At 36.6% G+C, this 16,419-nt stretch overlaps 1 protein-coding gene across 5 annotated transcripts in view; it reads left to right on the top strand.

Annotated features, from left to right (window-relative positions):
- The window catches only part of LRP1B (LDL receptor related protein 1B), a 641,000-nt gene that overhangs the window by 511,217 nt on the left and 113,364 nt on the right, over positions 1-16,419 (top strand). For all 5 annotated transcript variants that reach the window (XM_054278342.1, XM_054278341.1, XM_054278340.1 and 2 more), the window contains 8 exons: positions 949-1,138; positions 3,001-3,205; positions 8,442-8,634; positions 9,787-9,912; positions 11,910-12,038; positions 13,416-13,535; positions 15,053-15,166; positions 15,358-15,507. In XM_054278342.1, the coding sequence (XP_054134317.1) occupies positions 949-1,138; positions 3,001-3,205; positions 8,442-8,634; positions 9,787-9,912; positions 11,910-12,038; positions 13,416-13,535; positions 15,053-15,166; positions 15,358-15,507 (1,227 nt within the window). The remainder of the gene's footprint in view (positions 1-948; positions 1,139-3,000; positions 3,206-8,441; positions 8,635-9,786; positions 9,913-11,909; positions 12,039-13,415; positions 13,536-15,052; positions 15,167-15,357; positions 15,508-16,419) is intronic.

The following is a 16,419-nucleotide window of genomic DNA, read 5'->3' as shown; positions in this document are numbered from 1 at the left end:
GACTTTTTTTCTGTATATATGAATTACATAGTAAAAATTACATTTTTCAACAAGTTGAATGTAAATTGTAATAGCGAACATATTATAATCCTAATGATATTTCTAGATTTTTGCCTTCTGTAGCTCATTAATAAACTACATGAACCTTCTGGTCTAAAAATATTTATTTCTAGCAAAATAATAAGTGAAGTTATCAACACTCATATTTCTGTAGTAATTCACAAATAGCGGTAGAAAATAATTATTCCTATTTCTCACAGTCTGTCACTTTTATATATTAGGATTAAATACAATTTATCTTTTTAGGGCATTAAATATATGTTTTAGTAGCTTATTAATATCCTTTTTTTCCTGGCTCACGGTTTTTTGTGTTGAATGAATGAGTGTGGTGTCATGGCTTATTAAAATTATATATTGATGCTGAGACCTTCAGAGCTTGTATTTTTTCAGTAATTTTCAGGTGTTTAGCAAAAGCCAATACAGTTGTTAACAACAGGGTGCTTTGATCCCTATTAGTATAACATGTCAGTGCTACAAAATACTTTGAGAGATGGTGCTAAATCATACCAGTAACTTTTGAAAAAATGCCAAGACCTGGTTTAAATGATATTTGAAGATGAGACAAAAGAATTATTGTCTGGAATAAATGTTTGTTATTTCTAATGTGTTATCTGGGGACGCTATAGTGGTAATACCAGTTTAATGCTTGTTAGAATTGATTAATATAGTAAAATGTTATTGACAGTGGTTTTGTCCTCTGTGTTTTAATTTAAATCTATCAAAATGATAAAATTTTGATTACAATAAAAATAAACAGAAGAAATTATAAAAATAATAATCAGCTGAAATAACTGAACCCTGCGAGTCTGCAGGATCACCTCTGAGGACAAACAAAACCAACCCATTGGCAGGAGTTTCATTTGCCCTGTCTGTCACGGTATCTTGCAGATGTTGGGTCAGTTGAGGGCCTGGCTTACCACAGAGCTTGGGACACTCTGTACTGGACCAGCTCCACCACGTCCTCCATCACCAGGCACAGCGTGGACCAGCGGCGCCGCGGGGCCTTCAACCGCGAGGCCGTCATCACCATGGCTGAGGACGACCATCCCCACGTGCTGGCCCTGGATGAATGCCAAAAGTAGGTGTTACATCACTCCTGAAAATCCTAATTCTTGCCTGGGGTCAAGCAACACTTTTTTCTTTCAGTCAGCCAATGTGGCTGAACCCTACGGAGGTTGGTTAAATGTCTCCGTTTAGGAGGCAAATGTTGACATGTTTTATTGTTGATATCTTTTGTTGTCTTGCTCTTATAAAGAAGTTGCAGAATTAAGATTCAAAATTTTATAGTTCGCATGCTTCAGATCAAATAATCATTGTATTTTTATGGAATGTAAAAGAAATTCAAGCTGCTTTTCTTAAGAGTGAGGTAAACGCAAATTATTGGGTGGTCGTTTTCTCAGACATAAAAGCCTCAGGTTTTAGCTTTTATATTTTTCAGACTCTGTGCTGCTTTAGTGTGAACTTCTGAGGTTCATATTAGGGGACAGTGAGCTCTCTTCCCAGAGTAGGGAGACAAAACAATTCCTGCTCTAGCTGGGGACCAAGGACAAATGATCCAAATCTCAGACCCAAGGGCATGAACAATGTGGGTTGAAGAGAGAAAAAAAGGATGGGACTTCATAATCTAAAGCTGGAATTGGACAATTAACTCCAAAACGCAAATGGAGCAGAACTGATAAAAGTGAGAGACCCTGTGACTTGTTGTGCATTTTGTGACCATTTTGGTTCATCTTGGGTGCAGCCCTGGCTGGGCTCTTGTGCTGCCCAAGGTGAATCCACTGAGGCCTTTTAATAAACCCCTACTTTATTCTTTAGCTCTGTCTAGCCTCTGTTCTAGGTCAGCTTTCACAAGGCATCATCACTCTTACTGCTTAAGTTTAAAAAAATTTCAAAATTAATTTAAGCACTTAGAAAAAGAAGTCTGAGTTTCTTGTGTGCAACATAGAGGTCCATGTGTTTATCACAGAAATCAGAGTTGTGTAAAAGTATGAAACAATGGAAAAAATCCTGCAAAAAAGTCTAACTTAGTTCCTTCCTGCCACTCTCAAAAATACTGTGTTAGTGAGAGGATTTTTATTTTTACTTCAATGCCTTACACATTTGAGATGCATTAATTTTTCTCTGTTAATTCTAGGAGAAGGGCAACCTGCTTTTTCTGCTTCTTGTAACTGTCTCTGTCTTTTGGGGAAGCTGGGGAACATTTCTGCCATATTAAATTCTCTTCTTAACTTATGTTAGCTGAATGTACAAAGCTGCATGAATAGTGGAGCATATTTCCATATGTGACTTTATGTCCTGTTAATGCAAGTCAAGAGTTTATGCTATGCTATAAAGTACAATTACCAAGGTACCACCAATAAACCCCAAAGCTCTGATGGAGATTGCAATGAGAGGAGGGGCAGATTCAGTCAGTCCATGGATCAGAATTCCATCAGCATTTTCTATCATTGTTAACAGCAACAAGGGGCTGACTGAGCCTCCTGTAGAGCACATTAAGGTCCTTTTCTTCCCATTATCAACTCTCTGCACACCAGTCCTTGGATCTATATTAGAGCTGTAACATGGGAGAAGCTGCAGATTAATTTCACTGTTAAATATTACTAATATACACATTAACTGAATTAAGTTTATATCATTACACAGCTTGTATCTCTCTCTAATGGTAAATTACTACAGAGACATGATCAGGATTGAACAGATCTGTAAGAGAAAAGAATTGTACTCCTATGCAAATTAATGAACTACAAAACTGCTATAATTTATATATATAATTTATTTATAGGCTGTTGCATTTTCTTATTCATTATGGATTACCACAATTATTTATAGCTGTCATTCAGAGTTGTTTATGAAGATTTTTTTCTCTGTTGTTCATTTTGCAGAGAATTAAATTATAAAATGTATCTTATGATTTTGTTTGTTATTTTGATTTTAATACAGCTTAATGTTTTGGACTAACTGGAATGAGCAGCTCCCGAGCATCATGAGATCCACCCTCTCAGGCAAAAATGCCCAGGTTATCATTAGCACTGATATTCTGACACCAAATGGACTCACCATTGATCACAGGGCAGAGAAACTTTACTTTTCAGATGGCAGCTTGGGGAAAATTGAGAGGTGTGAATACGATGGATCACAAAGATATGTAAGTAAAACAAAAATTCTGTGCATACCCATTGTATGTTTGTTTGCTTTCATTACCATCTTCAAAGTGAAACTGTTACAGAAAGATTAATAATTGCCTAATTTTCTCCTTGCATTAGTTGTATATTAGACTTTTAACTCTATTGAAATGCAAATAATGCTTTGTTTGCTCAGAATTTCTTTTGTGTAATGCTTGAGCATTACTCAAATCTTATTTCTAATATTTTATAACTATACATTTTCAGATATTGAACTGCTCTCCATTAGTCTTTCATCATAATATATTTTGGTCCTTGAACGTTCTTTTAGCTTCAGCTCAAGCAGATCTTTTACTAGGACTGTGCTGAAGGCAGTTGATCTGTGCTTGTGGTTTTGTTACATCTATAGCACTACATTTCTCATATTTAGTGAAATCTTCATTTCAGGGACTTTGTACCCTCCAGAGTTCAGGATATAATGAATGAAGAGCATGTTCTGGCTTGTATTCAATTCCCAGCTTTGCAAGAGTGTGCATCATCTCACTTTGATAACTATTAACTTTTTAAAAGTGCTTCATATGCAATATATGAACTTTGAAATATTTTTTTTCATCTTAAATGAAAACTACATGGCTTTTTGGAATCTTATCCAGTAGTTCCCCACGCTATTTTTAGACAAATTTTTTTTCAGCATAAAATAGGAGAGCCAAGCTTGTAAGAGCAGAACTGAAGTATAATCAGCATGGATAGGCATGTGCTTTTCCTTTTTCCTTTTGTTTTCCGTCTATAACAATCGACCACAACTGACGAATGCTTTCAGATGCAGTAACTGTATCAAAAACTTGGCAAACCAACCAAATGTATTCTGAAGCTTTCAGTCTCTGACTATATACTTATTAGCAAAAAACAGAAGTACAAGGTAATTAGTTAAGTACAAGGTAAATAGTAGGTTGTGATTAAATAGTTTAACTTCATCTTTGCATAGGGTATAACAAAATAGACATCACAGACATGAAGTAGGACATGATGCCACTTAGTTACAGAAACCACACTGAAATACTACATTTTTAATCAGGTCATTGGCTTTCACTTTGCAGCAGCAAGAAGAAAAGGATCATTGAGTTTTCTCAGCAACTGAACATTTAAACTTCCAATTTTTCTGAGTACCTTGCCTCTTTGTTTGGCTTTTTGACTATTTACCTCTTCTTCTCCATTGCAGTAAAAAAACCCTCCTGGACACAATGATCTGAGTCCAGCACACTCTTCTGGAAGGTTTTTGGGAGCTCTGGTGTGTTACACCAGTACCTGTTGTGGGATAATCAGCTGATTCTGTTGTCAGAAGCACTGATCTGGGTTCTCACTCCTCCTGCATTGCTTAGATGAGGATTGTTATGGCAGAAGGAAAAGCCCAACAGGCTGCTCAGCCTCTAGCAGCACTTCAGCAGAGTGGCTGATCACCCTGTAGATCATTTTTACTTCATTTTTACTGACACAAGCAATGCCAGAACCCAGCCTGTTGACTCTACTAACCTAGTGGAAAATAATATTTCCAGGGCAGTTGTTTTACTTTGCTCATGTGCTGTCCATCTGGATGAGATCCCTGATTTCTGTGACATCAGTGCAAGTAACGATTGCTCTGCTCTTCTGGTGATCTCGGATTCTTTGGGGTGTTTCAGTCCTCAACCACCTGTCAAAAATTGTTTAGACAGATTAGCCTTTTCCCCAGTATCTCTGCTTCGTTGCTCTCTGGTTTCAGTTAGGTTAACAAGGGTAGAAATTGGGTAGTAGAACATGAAAGGCTAATGGCAATGTAATGAATTTCCTTCCAGATAGAAGCTTCTTCCTTCATTCTGCTCACCACAATAATCTGGTGCAATGAATAATAGAAAATCATTTAGCAATATTGAACTGACTCTTTAAAGTGGATTGTAAGGGTTTATTGATTTTTGTGTTGAGCTGATATTTTAATACCAGTATTTGGTTTCAGGAATGCTCTTTCAAGTTTGGAAGATTTTTTTGTCACTATTGTTCCTTCTTATTACTTAAAAGATATAAAGTTTTTTGGAGGTTGGATTTTTTTACATTTTTTGTTCTGTTCCGTCAAATCTTCTGGTTTACAAAAGTGGCATTTTTTATTATTATTATTCTTTCCCATTTTCTTCTCTTTTTTCTCCTGCCCTTACTTAGATTTTATATTCTGGCTACACCTGGTTTTAGCTGCTCAGTGCTTTAAATACAACATATTTTTAATAAACACAGAAACAGAGCCTTCAGCAAATAAAGCTAATTTCAAGTCTTAGTCTTATTTTTCTAATAAATTATGAGCTACTTTGATTTATTTTTGCTTTCCTTCTTCAGTGTGAAATATTTTGTAACATTTTATGTGTGAAAAACTAGAAACATCATTAGCTTCCTGTAAACAGTTTTTTTTTTAAACATCCAGGAGGAATGTTTTGTTCTCAGTTATAATTTTGAAGACCTATAGGTGTGATTGTTAAAACCAATATGGGTTTAGAGATATTTCTGGTAATTATAACCTTAATGAAATTGCAACCTGCCAGTAATTGTAACTTTCATTTTCTAAGATGTTTGTTTTTATTCTGTTGAATTTCTGTATTAATGCAATTCAAGAAATTTCATAGTTGGTATTCCAACTTCGGTTTCATTCAATTAGATTTTATCAGATATCTTCTTCAGTCTACAGCAGAAGTGCAAGCTTTAGGTTTGGCTGTGTATTTATGAAAAAACAGAAAAAACAGAGAAAAAATTTCATCTATTACTTAAAGCTTGAAATATCTTCTGGAACTGAAGTTTGGTATAATTTAGAATTAAAACATGGGATGTACTCTTGGATGTGTCTGACTTCCACTCTTGCAGTGGAAGGGATGGTAGGGATGTCTTTTCATGATTCCTTAAAGTTTTAAAATTCTACTTGGGTTGTTGCAAGTTTTAGTATAAATTTAGACTTAAAAAAGTAGAAATAAAAAATTGTCACAACTTTCAGTGTTACTATATAAATTAGAATTTTAATGAGCTGTAAAGGTGCACAAAAGCTGATAGAAATATGAAGTTTTTATTTTTAGTTGTTTGAATAAAATCAATGCCCTTGGATAGGGCTGTGACATAATACAGAGACTCCAGGAAATGAAATACAATGAGCATAGTGAAAAAATGTTTGGTTTTGTGGCATTGTATTTGGATCCCAGCTCTCCCAAGGCTGAACAGCAATGATCAGTTCTGTAGTGAATTTGCATTCTATTGTTCCAATCTGAGATAAATTAGGACAGTGCTCCCCAGCACAAAAAGCTGAGCAGGGCAATGCTTTAGTCTTGATTTTAACAATAAAATCTTTCCAACTGCGGCAGTTTCACACTATCACAGAAAAGAATATGGGGCTGCAAAATCTGCATGGCCGGATTTCATAAGGATCTTTCAAAAATATAGATGATTTTTAATTTTTTTTCCCCCCCTGAAATGTCTGAATATGAATACTGCAAGCTTTTCAGAGTGTATTACGAAAAGTGTCTTACTGAAAATTTGCACTATAAGAGGAAAAATCTTTTACCATTAATTTATTCCCATTTATCTTTTAATACTTTTTATTCCGGAAAAATGTTGGGTAGAGAAAAGTTGTCCTCTTGGGATATTTATCACTGGGAAGAAATCTTTACTGGGTAAAATGATTTGCTGTCCAACCCTCTTTAAAATATGCAGAAATACATTATGTACATAGTGAAGCAGAATTTGTTATAATTATCTGATTAATGTAAGCAATTTTGACATTCTGTCTGTATAAGTGAATTTAGACATGGACAGGAATGCTCCTGTGCACGGGACTAGAATTATTTATGTTAGCAAGTTGTTGAGATACCCTGAACTGGCACAGGTGGAGCATCCCTTGGTATTGAATCCTGCAGAATTGGGGCACCTTCTTATTCTCCAAGGCATAGCTGTAGTATCAAAACTGGGGGCTTTTGTGTCACAAAATGAAATTTGGATGTCCTCTACAGTAGGTGCATTTTTTATATGTAGAGAAAGACTTCTTACACACTCACAATGAATTAATTAATAATTAAATACAGGATTGACTATTACTGCTCTGTTCTCATCCCAGCATGTTTTAAAGAGCTGCCACACAGCATCCCCTTGCAAGCACAAAGGATTGCTGATTCATGGAGATTTCTATGAAATCCCATCACTGTTATACACTCCCTCTGGGAAAGGGGATAAAGCACATGAAGCAGATGGAAAACCATGGTGATCTAAGTACATGTGTTAAAGGATATTATTTTTCTAGTTTTATCCCAATTTCCCTATGATAAGTTGCACATAGATACAGGATTTTTATTTTTTTTTCATAGCCTGGGTGAGAACTGTTCCCACTTTATAAATATACGTAACTTACTATTTTTTCAGAGAAACCTAGAATACAATTAAATAAAAATAGTTAGAGTATTATTTATATCCATTATCAAATAGAGAAATATTAACCCCCTTGCAGTAATTCTCTTCAGCCAAAATTCAACTTTCAACTAAAAAATTGATATAAATTCATCATATTCTTCAGAAGGGAAGCTGTTCATGTGAAATTTTTAATTCTGAAATATGGAAAGAAAGAACATATGCAAAAATTGTACAGGAGCCATGATTTGGATTGAGATAAAATTCATTGTATTTCTAGAATTTTTTTCAAACCTTATAGTGACCTTATAGTGATAGTTTTTTCAAACAATATAGTGACCTTCAATTCATTTGTTCCTTCTAGGTTTCAAATTAGTTATTACTGTGGTGAGATTGTATTTTTTTCTGAATTGAGAAACCTGAAACATTTATTGTCTAGGGTTCAAGTTTCTAATGTGATGATGTGGTGAGCACTCTTCAGTTCTAAAGCTCTTTAGCTCACTTTGGTTCCTAAAGACTGAATTATTAGACTTTCAGCCATGCTGAAAGAACCTCTCCTCTCTTCTGTTGGAGCTATTAAGCAGGTAAAGTGTTGAGTAGGTATTTTTACAGGCACATTTAGATAAACTGTGATTTTTTTAATTAAGGAACAGATGTCTGGTTTTCTGAATTTGGATGCCGGTGGCATCCTTTTAACACGTTTTAAGTGCTGTTATCTCATTTCCCCAGGTGCTGCATGTATAAAAGTATTAAGTGTTTTGCCTAAACGTCATGGGAGTTGCAGTTTGCGCTTTAAAATCCTCTCATTCAGTGACTGCACTTCCTCTCCTGTTTCTCCTTTGCACTTTTGCATTTTAGGTCATTGTCAAGTCTGGCCCAGGCACCTTCCTGAGCCTGGCTGTGTATGACGAGTACATCTTCTGGTCAGATGGAGTGAGGAGAGCCATCCTGCGTTCCAGCAAGTACACGGGAGGGGACACCAAAGTTTTGCGCTCCGACATCCCGCACCAGCCCATGGGAATCATCGCTGTCGCCAACGACACCAACAGCTGTAAGCTACAAAGCAGGTTTCCTAATGCCAAAATCTTTTGTTTCAGGGATTTTACTTAGTTTTAGCTGAGTTAAAAGCGTTTCATTGATGTTTCATAAATTCTTTCAATAAGAAAAGATGGGGTATAACCTTTTCCCAAGTGTCTTGGTCTGAAAAGCCAGGGGTCTGCTAAGGAAGGCAGGAGCCTTCCTTCAAATGGAAAATGTAAACCTCCTCCCTCTAAATTATTATAATTTTGAAATTAAGGGACTCAGGCAAAGATATGGGAATAGGAATAACAGTTCTTTACTAGGAAAATTAAAATACAAATGCAATAGTACAAACAAACAAAAAAAAAAAATCCACTGACTGAGTCAGAGTAAGCCCTGACCCCCTGTGTGTCAGGGCGGTGTCCCAGCCCCATCCCATGGGGGCTCAGCCCTCCTGCAGTGCCAGCTGTGGCTCTGCTGCAGCAGGGATCCTGCACAAGGGGGGAGTTTTCCTCTGCAGCTCCAGGGCTGCTGGAGATGGGCCTGGGCTCCCTCTGGCAATGCAGGGCAGCAGAAAGCTGCTCCTCTGGGAATGCAGTGGGCAAAGGCTGCTGGGGTGTCTCAAACCTCAGATTGTATCCAGGTTGGAATGCTTGGCTCCTCCCCCGGGTGGGGCATCTTCCATTAGGATGATCGAATTTTATCAGCCATGCAGGGGCACTCAACAGTGTCCTGGCCCATTAAAAGAATAAATTTTCCCAGAGGGAGGATTGATTTGTGGAGAAGATAAAGGAAACTGCCCAATTAACAGAAGGTAATTGCCCCACCTCTAACAGATGGCAATGGAATACACACATATCTTACAACCCAGGACACCAAGTAAATAAACATTATTTGGAATGTTCTGTTATGGGTGTTGAGCTCAGTGGATAGCAGCTAAATACTTTCCTGTCAAATTTCTGCAGTTTTGAATGTTGCAGGTTTTTAAAATTATTATTTTCCAGGTGTTTGTTTATCTTTAGCATGCCAGCGTCTGAAGGATGCTGACATTTTCATCTGACTGATAAAACCCGAATCAATTGCCCATGAATCTGAGATATGGTGACTTTTGCTCCCTCAAAGACATTGGCCACTGAAGCAAATTTAATAAAATAGAGTTCATCTCTTGTCATTTGTCTTCCAGGTGAGTTATCTCCCTGTGCACAAATGAATGGAGGCTGCCATGATTTGTGCCTTCTGACGCCTGATGGACGAGTGAACTGCTCGTGCAGAGGGGACAGAGTCCTGATAGATGATAACAGATGTGTGAGTAAGTAATGGTGGCTGACACGATGCTTTTCTGTGCTGTGAGGCACTTGGCTTTCATAGGACAGTTGGCCCAAGCCATTCATTTTATTTCTTCTGTATACTGAAAAAATTGATCTGGCTATTCAGCACAAACCAGGCTTTTAACTGTTTTGTATTGTGAGTCTTTTGGGGTATTAAAGAGTGTTCATACTCTCCCTAAACTCCTATTATGGTAGTGGGTTGCTGTTTCCTATTAATAGGATTTTTACGTATTCATCACAATTACTGCTAAGATAGATAGAAATATCTATATGAATCCTTCCCTAGGGTTATATGGGATAAGCTACTGAAGTTGCTTAATAAAAGCACTTTCTCCCCTATCTCTCTATGTTGTCAAACCAGTGATTGGCAGTGGAGGAGAGAGAGGTTCAGCAGATGAATTCACATGCCTAACAATTTATTTTACAATTATACGGCATTTATATTTTCCAAATGCATCTAAACTCTTAGAATTGCTCTTAGGTAAAACCATGTTTAAATTGTCATCTAGGACATGAAATAAGATTTAATCTTCTAAATTATTCTGTAGAGCGTTTGCAGGAAATGTTGATCTCAGCTATCAGGAAAAAAAAGAAGACATTAAATGATGGGGTAGAGTAGCACAGAAAAAGGATGGAAACAAGACAGACTTCAGTTTAGCTTTGAGATCAAAAGTTCCTTTCTTCATAACAGAATTGCAAGTGATACTCAATAAAATTGAAAGTTAGCAATTCCAGCTGAGAAAAGGAATTAACTGTCCTTTCACAGTGTAATTAGACTGTGTAACTTACTGCCAGTCAAGAGTCTTGAGACAAAGCTTCAGTGAAATTCTGAGAGATGATGATATGGGTAATGACTGCTCTCACTACTTACTTGTCATCAAAGAAACCATTTGAAAGGCTTTTAAATTCTTTGTTTCTGCAAGATGGGGTTTGAAGCAATCTCGACAAGGGTGTCCAGTTAGACTCAAACTGAGGGCAGGTTATGCTATATATACTTTTATTCTTTTCATTTTTTTTCTAAGGATTGCAGTCTAAGATGCTGAACTAGATGAACTACAAATGTAACTGATAATTATTCTCCATAAGTTCTTACAATGCTAGAAAATGGCGGGAAAAGAGATAAAAATACTTCAAATGCAAAGGACTAAATAAATCATATTCAAGACCAGATCTCACCTTATTCAGAATCTGTTTTCAGCACTTTTTCTTCATGTTTCAATCAAATCAAGAAATGCTTTGAATTTATATTGGCTTGGCTATTGCATACAACAGACATTGGTTCTTTCTGAATTTTTGCTGAAGTGATTATAATGGAAACAAGAAAGAAGCATAACAATTGGATATAATTTCTCCATTGTTCTTCTTCTTGAATTGTCCTAAATCCTCCTCATTTCTCTTCACTTTGATACTTTGGTTAGAACCATACTCACAAAGCAGATATTTGACTTACCCTGAAGTTCATGACCAAACTTTTGTGTCCAATTTCTGAAATGTTTTTATTTCTTAAGTAAAAGAGTAAAAATTTTTAACTGCTCCTGGTTCTCTTCTAAAATAATAGATAAAACATCTTCTAAATGAAAAGGGGAGGGTTTTTGTGAATAAAAGAAAAAAGTAAAATGGAAGCAGCAGGTTTTGTGCCTTGGGATTTCGTCTCTGTCATTCAAGCTGGGGGTTTAGAAGGTATGGGTGATTTGAACCAAGCTGAGCACAGTAGTTCCAGAGTTCTTATCTTATCAGAATGAGTGCTTGTGAATTGTTTCACTGCATGTTCCTTCATGGATATTTTTCAATGTATTTTCTTTTACAGGTTCTCTTTGTAGAAGCTTTTAAGTTCTGATGCCATGGTGTGTTTTACTGTTTTGTACTCAGGTTTTCAAAATTAATGTAGGTCAAAATTTAAATGCAGCCAGCATGTTTTCTCATTTTCACTAGTTGTAAAAGCTTTTAAAAATTACGTGCTAATGTGGTTTATTTTTAGGTAAAAATTCTACTTGCAACATCTATTCGGAGTTTGAATGTGGGAACGGTGAATGCATTGATTATCAACTGACTTGTGATGGCATTGCTCACTGTAAGGACAAGTCTGATGAGAAACTTTTCTACTGTGGTGGGTATTTCCAGATCTTTCACCTTCCTGTTGTCATTTTGGTGTTAAACATGCTTAGTTTGCTTTTTCTTATTCACACCAATTGCTCAGCCAAATGCCCAGGAAGAAAATGTCAACACGTATTAAGAAAACCTTGAGATGACATGGAAAAAATTACCTGAAAATGTTTTTTTCTTCCAAACTTCATGTATTGACATATTTAATAAAAAGCATCTCAAATGTTCTCATGTTTCTGTCTAGAACAAAAATAAGGAAAAACATGGCTAACTGCTTTTTGAAAGATGATAGCTTATTTTACAGTAATATAAAGTATATAAATGCTAGTTATTAAATTTATAAATAGATTTATAAATGAATCTATAAATAAACAAGTTTGTTGCCCTGAGTAACTGTGGCTGCCCCATCCCTGGAAGTGTCCCAGACTGGGTTGGACAGGGCTTGGAGCAATCTGGGAGGGTAGAAGGTGTCCTTGCCCATGGCAGGGGGTAGAAGAGATGGTTTTTAAGGTCCCTTCAAACCCATTCCATGATTCTGTGATCCTGAGAACCAACAATTTGTCTTTCCATGGATTTGCCACGTAATTTTATGAAGGACATTCTATTAATTTGCGGTGTGACAGTGAACACCTTACCTCATTTAAATAAACTCTACCAAGTATTTTGCTACATGTTGGAGAAAAAACGGGAAGAACTGGGGTCCTTTCATGCACTAGGTCATATACAGGGTGTTGCTTTCTGAATCTGGTAAAGGAGAGAGTGCTGGACTCATTATTTTGAATACCTAATGCAGTGAACATTATTATTGTGACTTCTGCAATAATTAGGGCTTTAGTAAATCAGTCCTGAATTTTCAAACATAGCATTATATGTAAAATTCATGCATTCTTCAATAGTATTCCTCAGCAGAACGCTGTTGGTATTGGTGCTTAGAAATCCAAAAAATCTCAGCTAATGTCTGTTACTATATTATTCTCCATTTATTCCGGTTTTGGTTTAGGCCATATTTAGTATGTGTCATTCTGTGTGATGGCACATGAAAACATTCTCCCCAAACAAGTGTGTCAAAACAAATGCATTTAAAGTACATGGGCATTTAGTACCAAGATAATGAAATCTGGGAATTAGGCCACCCTTTTTCTTTTTTTTTTTTTTGGTCATTCTTTCTCATCATGCTTTCATTTATTGCTCTTTATCCCTATATCCATCCAAGTTATGCTGCATAATGGATGAACAATTTCTGAAGTTTTTTATTTTTTTTTCCTGTAGCTTGGAGTGCATCACCAATTAAACCGTTGTTCTGGAATGTTTGTTTGGATGGAGGGTGAGGCTGTTTTCATGAGGTGTCAATCCAATCATGAGCTGGTATTTAACTTTGCAGAGAACAGAGGCTGTCGGAAGGGCTTCAAGCCGTGCTCCAACCGCCGCTGCGTTCCCAGCGACAGAGTCTGTGATGGTGCCAATGACTGTGGTGACAACTCTGATGAATTTGACTGCAAAGGTAAATGGCATCTTATTTCCTGGGTGATTTCTGAATACTGCTTTGTAAATACTCATTATGCAAATAGGGGTAGCTGGAAAATAACGTGTGATTTAATCATATGGTGGGATTGATGCAAAGGCTGATTTTGGTTTGCACCTACAGTCTTCCAGAAGGAGAGTGGTTTTGGCTCTAAAATATAATATATACATGTGCATTATGCATATAATATTTTATGTTTTATATACATAAAATATAAAATACAGGTGCTGTATCTTCTGTGAAGTAATGAGAGAGTAACTTTACTGCAGGCAGATTGAAAGATGGTGATTTCTCCTCTGCATGTGCTTCTTCTCTGAAGCAGCAAATGCTCCATTTCCCTGCTTCTCAGATCCATGGCAGTGTCCATATCCTTTGCAAAGCTTACTAGAATTGTTCTCCTCTTCATACCAGAATTGTTTTTTGATTTATATCTTTTAACATGAATGTTTATATCTGTGCAACATATATATTCCTCTAATGCATGTAAAACAGCAAGCAGACCACACAAATCCTTAGTTACAATTCAGAAAGCTTGACAGGGATATTATTCCACATGATTTATAGCTAAAAGCTAAATAGCAGCAAGCATTTTTGAAGGCACCAAATTATTTTTAATCATTTATCTAAATATAATTAAAAGATATAGTCAAGAAACCCAAGCTGGTTTTACAAGAAATGACTCTGGGATTTACATATGATCCTGAAAATGCTTCTTCCTCCCTCAAATGATGATGTGGTGGTTTCAGTTTGAAACCAGGTTGAAACACCAATTTCATGTGGTGGTTTTGGTTCACCAGTCTGAGATTTCATCAGTTATGAGATTTCCTGGCCAACACACCAGTGAATGTGGTGGGTTCAGAGCTGGCCAATCACCAGTGCACTCACTACCTGCTGTGAGGTAGGATTAGGAAAAAGGCAAAGCAGGCTCAAAACTTTCAAAGGGTATGAAGAAAAATTTATTAGCAGTAACTAGAAGAAAGAGTAATAAGAATCATAACAAAACCTTCAGAACACTTCTCCTCCCCTCATAACCTTTTGTTTCCTACTGGCAATGTAAAGAAGCAAAACCTAAAATTTCAGTAAGTTTGCCACTTCTAAAAAAGTTCGCTTAGGGAGAGAAGTCCCTCTTGTTAATGTTATGGAGATTTCTCCACCAGAAAAAAAAAACCCAGTTCTCTCATGACTCACAATCTTTTCACAAATAGCAGCCTTTCGGGGAAATCTGCCATCTTGCAAAACCAGGACAATTGATTATCTCAAAACGAACTGAACTACCTAGAGACACTTTTAGGCAAAAAAAAAAAAAATTAAAAAATTAGCAACTTGCATGATTTGGAGTTTATTACACCTTACGTCTGCTGGAAGGTACAGTGTGTTCTGAATGCCTCATTCTGAAAGGCAGAAGGCTTAAGCATCATCATCATCATGTGTATGATGTGCATCTGCAGAGCGTGTTTAGCACACAAATTCACGTCCTTTCTATCCGCGTGTTGCAGACGCGGCGTGCGGCCCGGCAGAGTTCCGCTGTGCAGATGGGCTTTGCGTGGGGAAATCGGCGCAGTGCAACCAGATCATCGACTGCGCAGATGCCTCGGATGAAAAGAACTGCAGTGAGTTTGTGTTCCTGCTCCCTCCCAGCAGCTGCTCCCTGATTGTTCCTTGTGTTGGAGCGGTTCATTCCTGGGTGTTGCTGCTTGGGATTCCAACGCCTGCGTGGGCTCCTCCAGCCCAGCGTGAAAATTAAACGTTGAGGCTGTCTCAGGCTGTGTTAGGTGTGTGGTAATTTTCTGTCTCTTTCCAGATAATACAAACTGTGCTTACTTCTATAAACTTGGGATAAAATCTTCAGGATTTATCAGCTGTAATTCCACTTCCCTCTGTATACTGCCAGAATGGATTTGTGATGGGTCTAATGACTGCGGAGATTATACAGATGAATTAAAATGCCCAGGTAACTGTAAAAAAAAATTTAAAAAACCCAAACTCAAAACATCAATTAATCTTTTAAACAAAGAAAAAAGGTCCTATTTTGGGAGGGAGAGTGTTTCTCATTGTGTTGCAGAATGTTAATTTGGTCAATACTGGTTTATTTAACACAGACATTATTACAGTGCTGAATGCAGTTTATTCACCTTTATTTTGTGTTTCCTGGGATTATGCAAATTATTACAAATGAATACTGACTTTTTTCTGAAGCAAACTGTAATGTCTAGCTTTCTATTTCCTCCAGGTTAGGCCTGTCATTTATCATTTTTATTTAAGTAAAACACGAGTCATTAAAATGTCAAGCTCATCAAGCATCAGCATAATCACACATGAACTTTTATTAGCTACTGCTTTAGTGGGTAGTATTTCTTTTCTTGCTGACTTGTTTTACTTTCTCTTTTATTTGGTGGAGGTCCTTGAAATAGGCTGCCAGGGTAGAATCCAGGGTTGTTGTTTTTGTGATAGCAGCCAGGAAAAAGTGATCATGATAACTTGAGCCCCAGCCACAGGACTGGAGTTCTGTTTAATGTTAACTAATGAATTATTCATAATATTCAGTTCTTACCTAATCAAGGAGGGAATCTGTGTTTGCTCCATTTTTATCCAGAACTCCTCATCTGAGTTTGAGAACATTAAATACAAAATGAAAAAGGCTTTTATTTCTGTTTTTTTTATAATTGATTCGTTCTAAAGTGAAATTAATCTTCTGTTGGCTAGTAACTCTCTTTCCTCTAAGAACTAATTAAATAAAAATAAATATTTACTAAATAATAATTTTTATTTGTTTGTAAATTTACAACTTCTAATTCTATGTTTTTCAATGCCATCAAATTTTTGCATATTAGTGGACATAATCTGATTCTTTCCATTTAATATT

The sequence above is a fragment of the Melozone crissalis genome, unplaced genomic scaffold (genome assembly GCF_028551555.1).
Source record: "Melozone crissalis strain CALT ecotype California unplaced genomic scaffold, PUWL_Pcris_2 ptg000023l_1, whole genome shotgun sequence".
Taxonomy (NCBI): Eukaryota; Metazoa; Chordata; class Aves; order Passeriformes; family Passerellidae; genus Melozone; species Melozone crissalis.
Note: the sequence above shows the minus strand (reverse complement) of the source record. Positions and strands in the feature narration are given on the sequence as shown.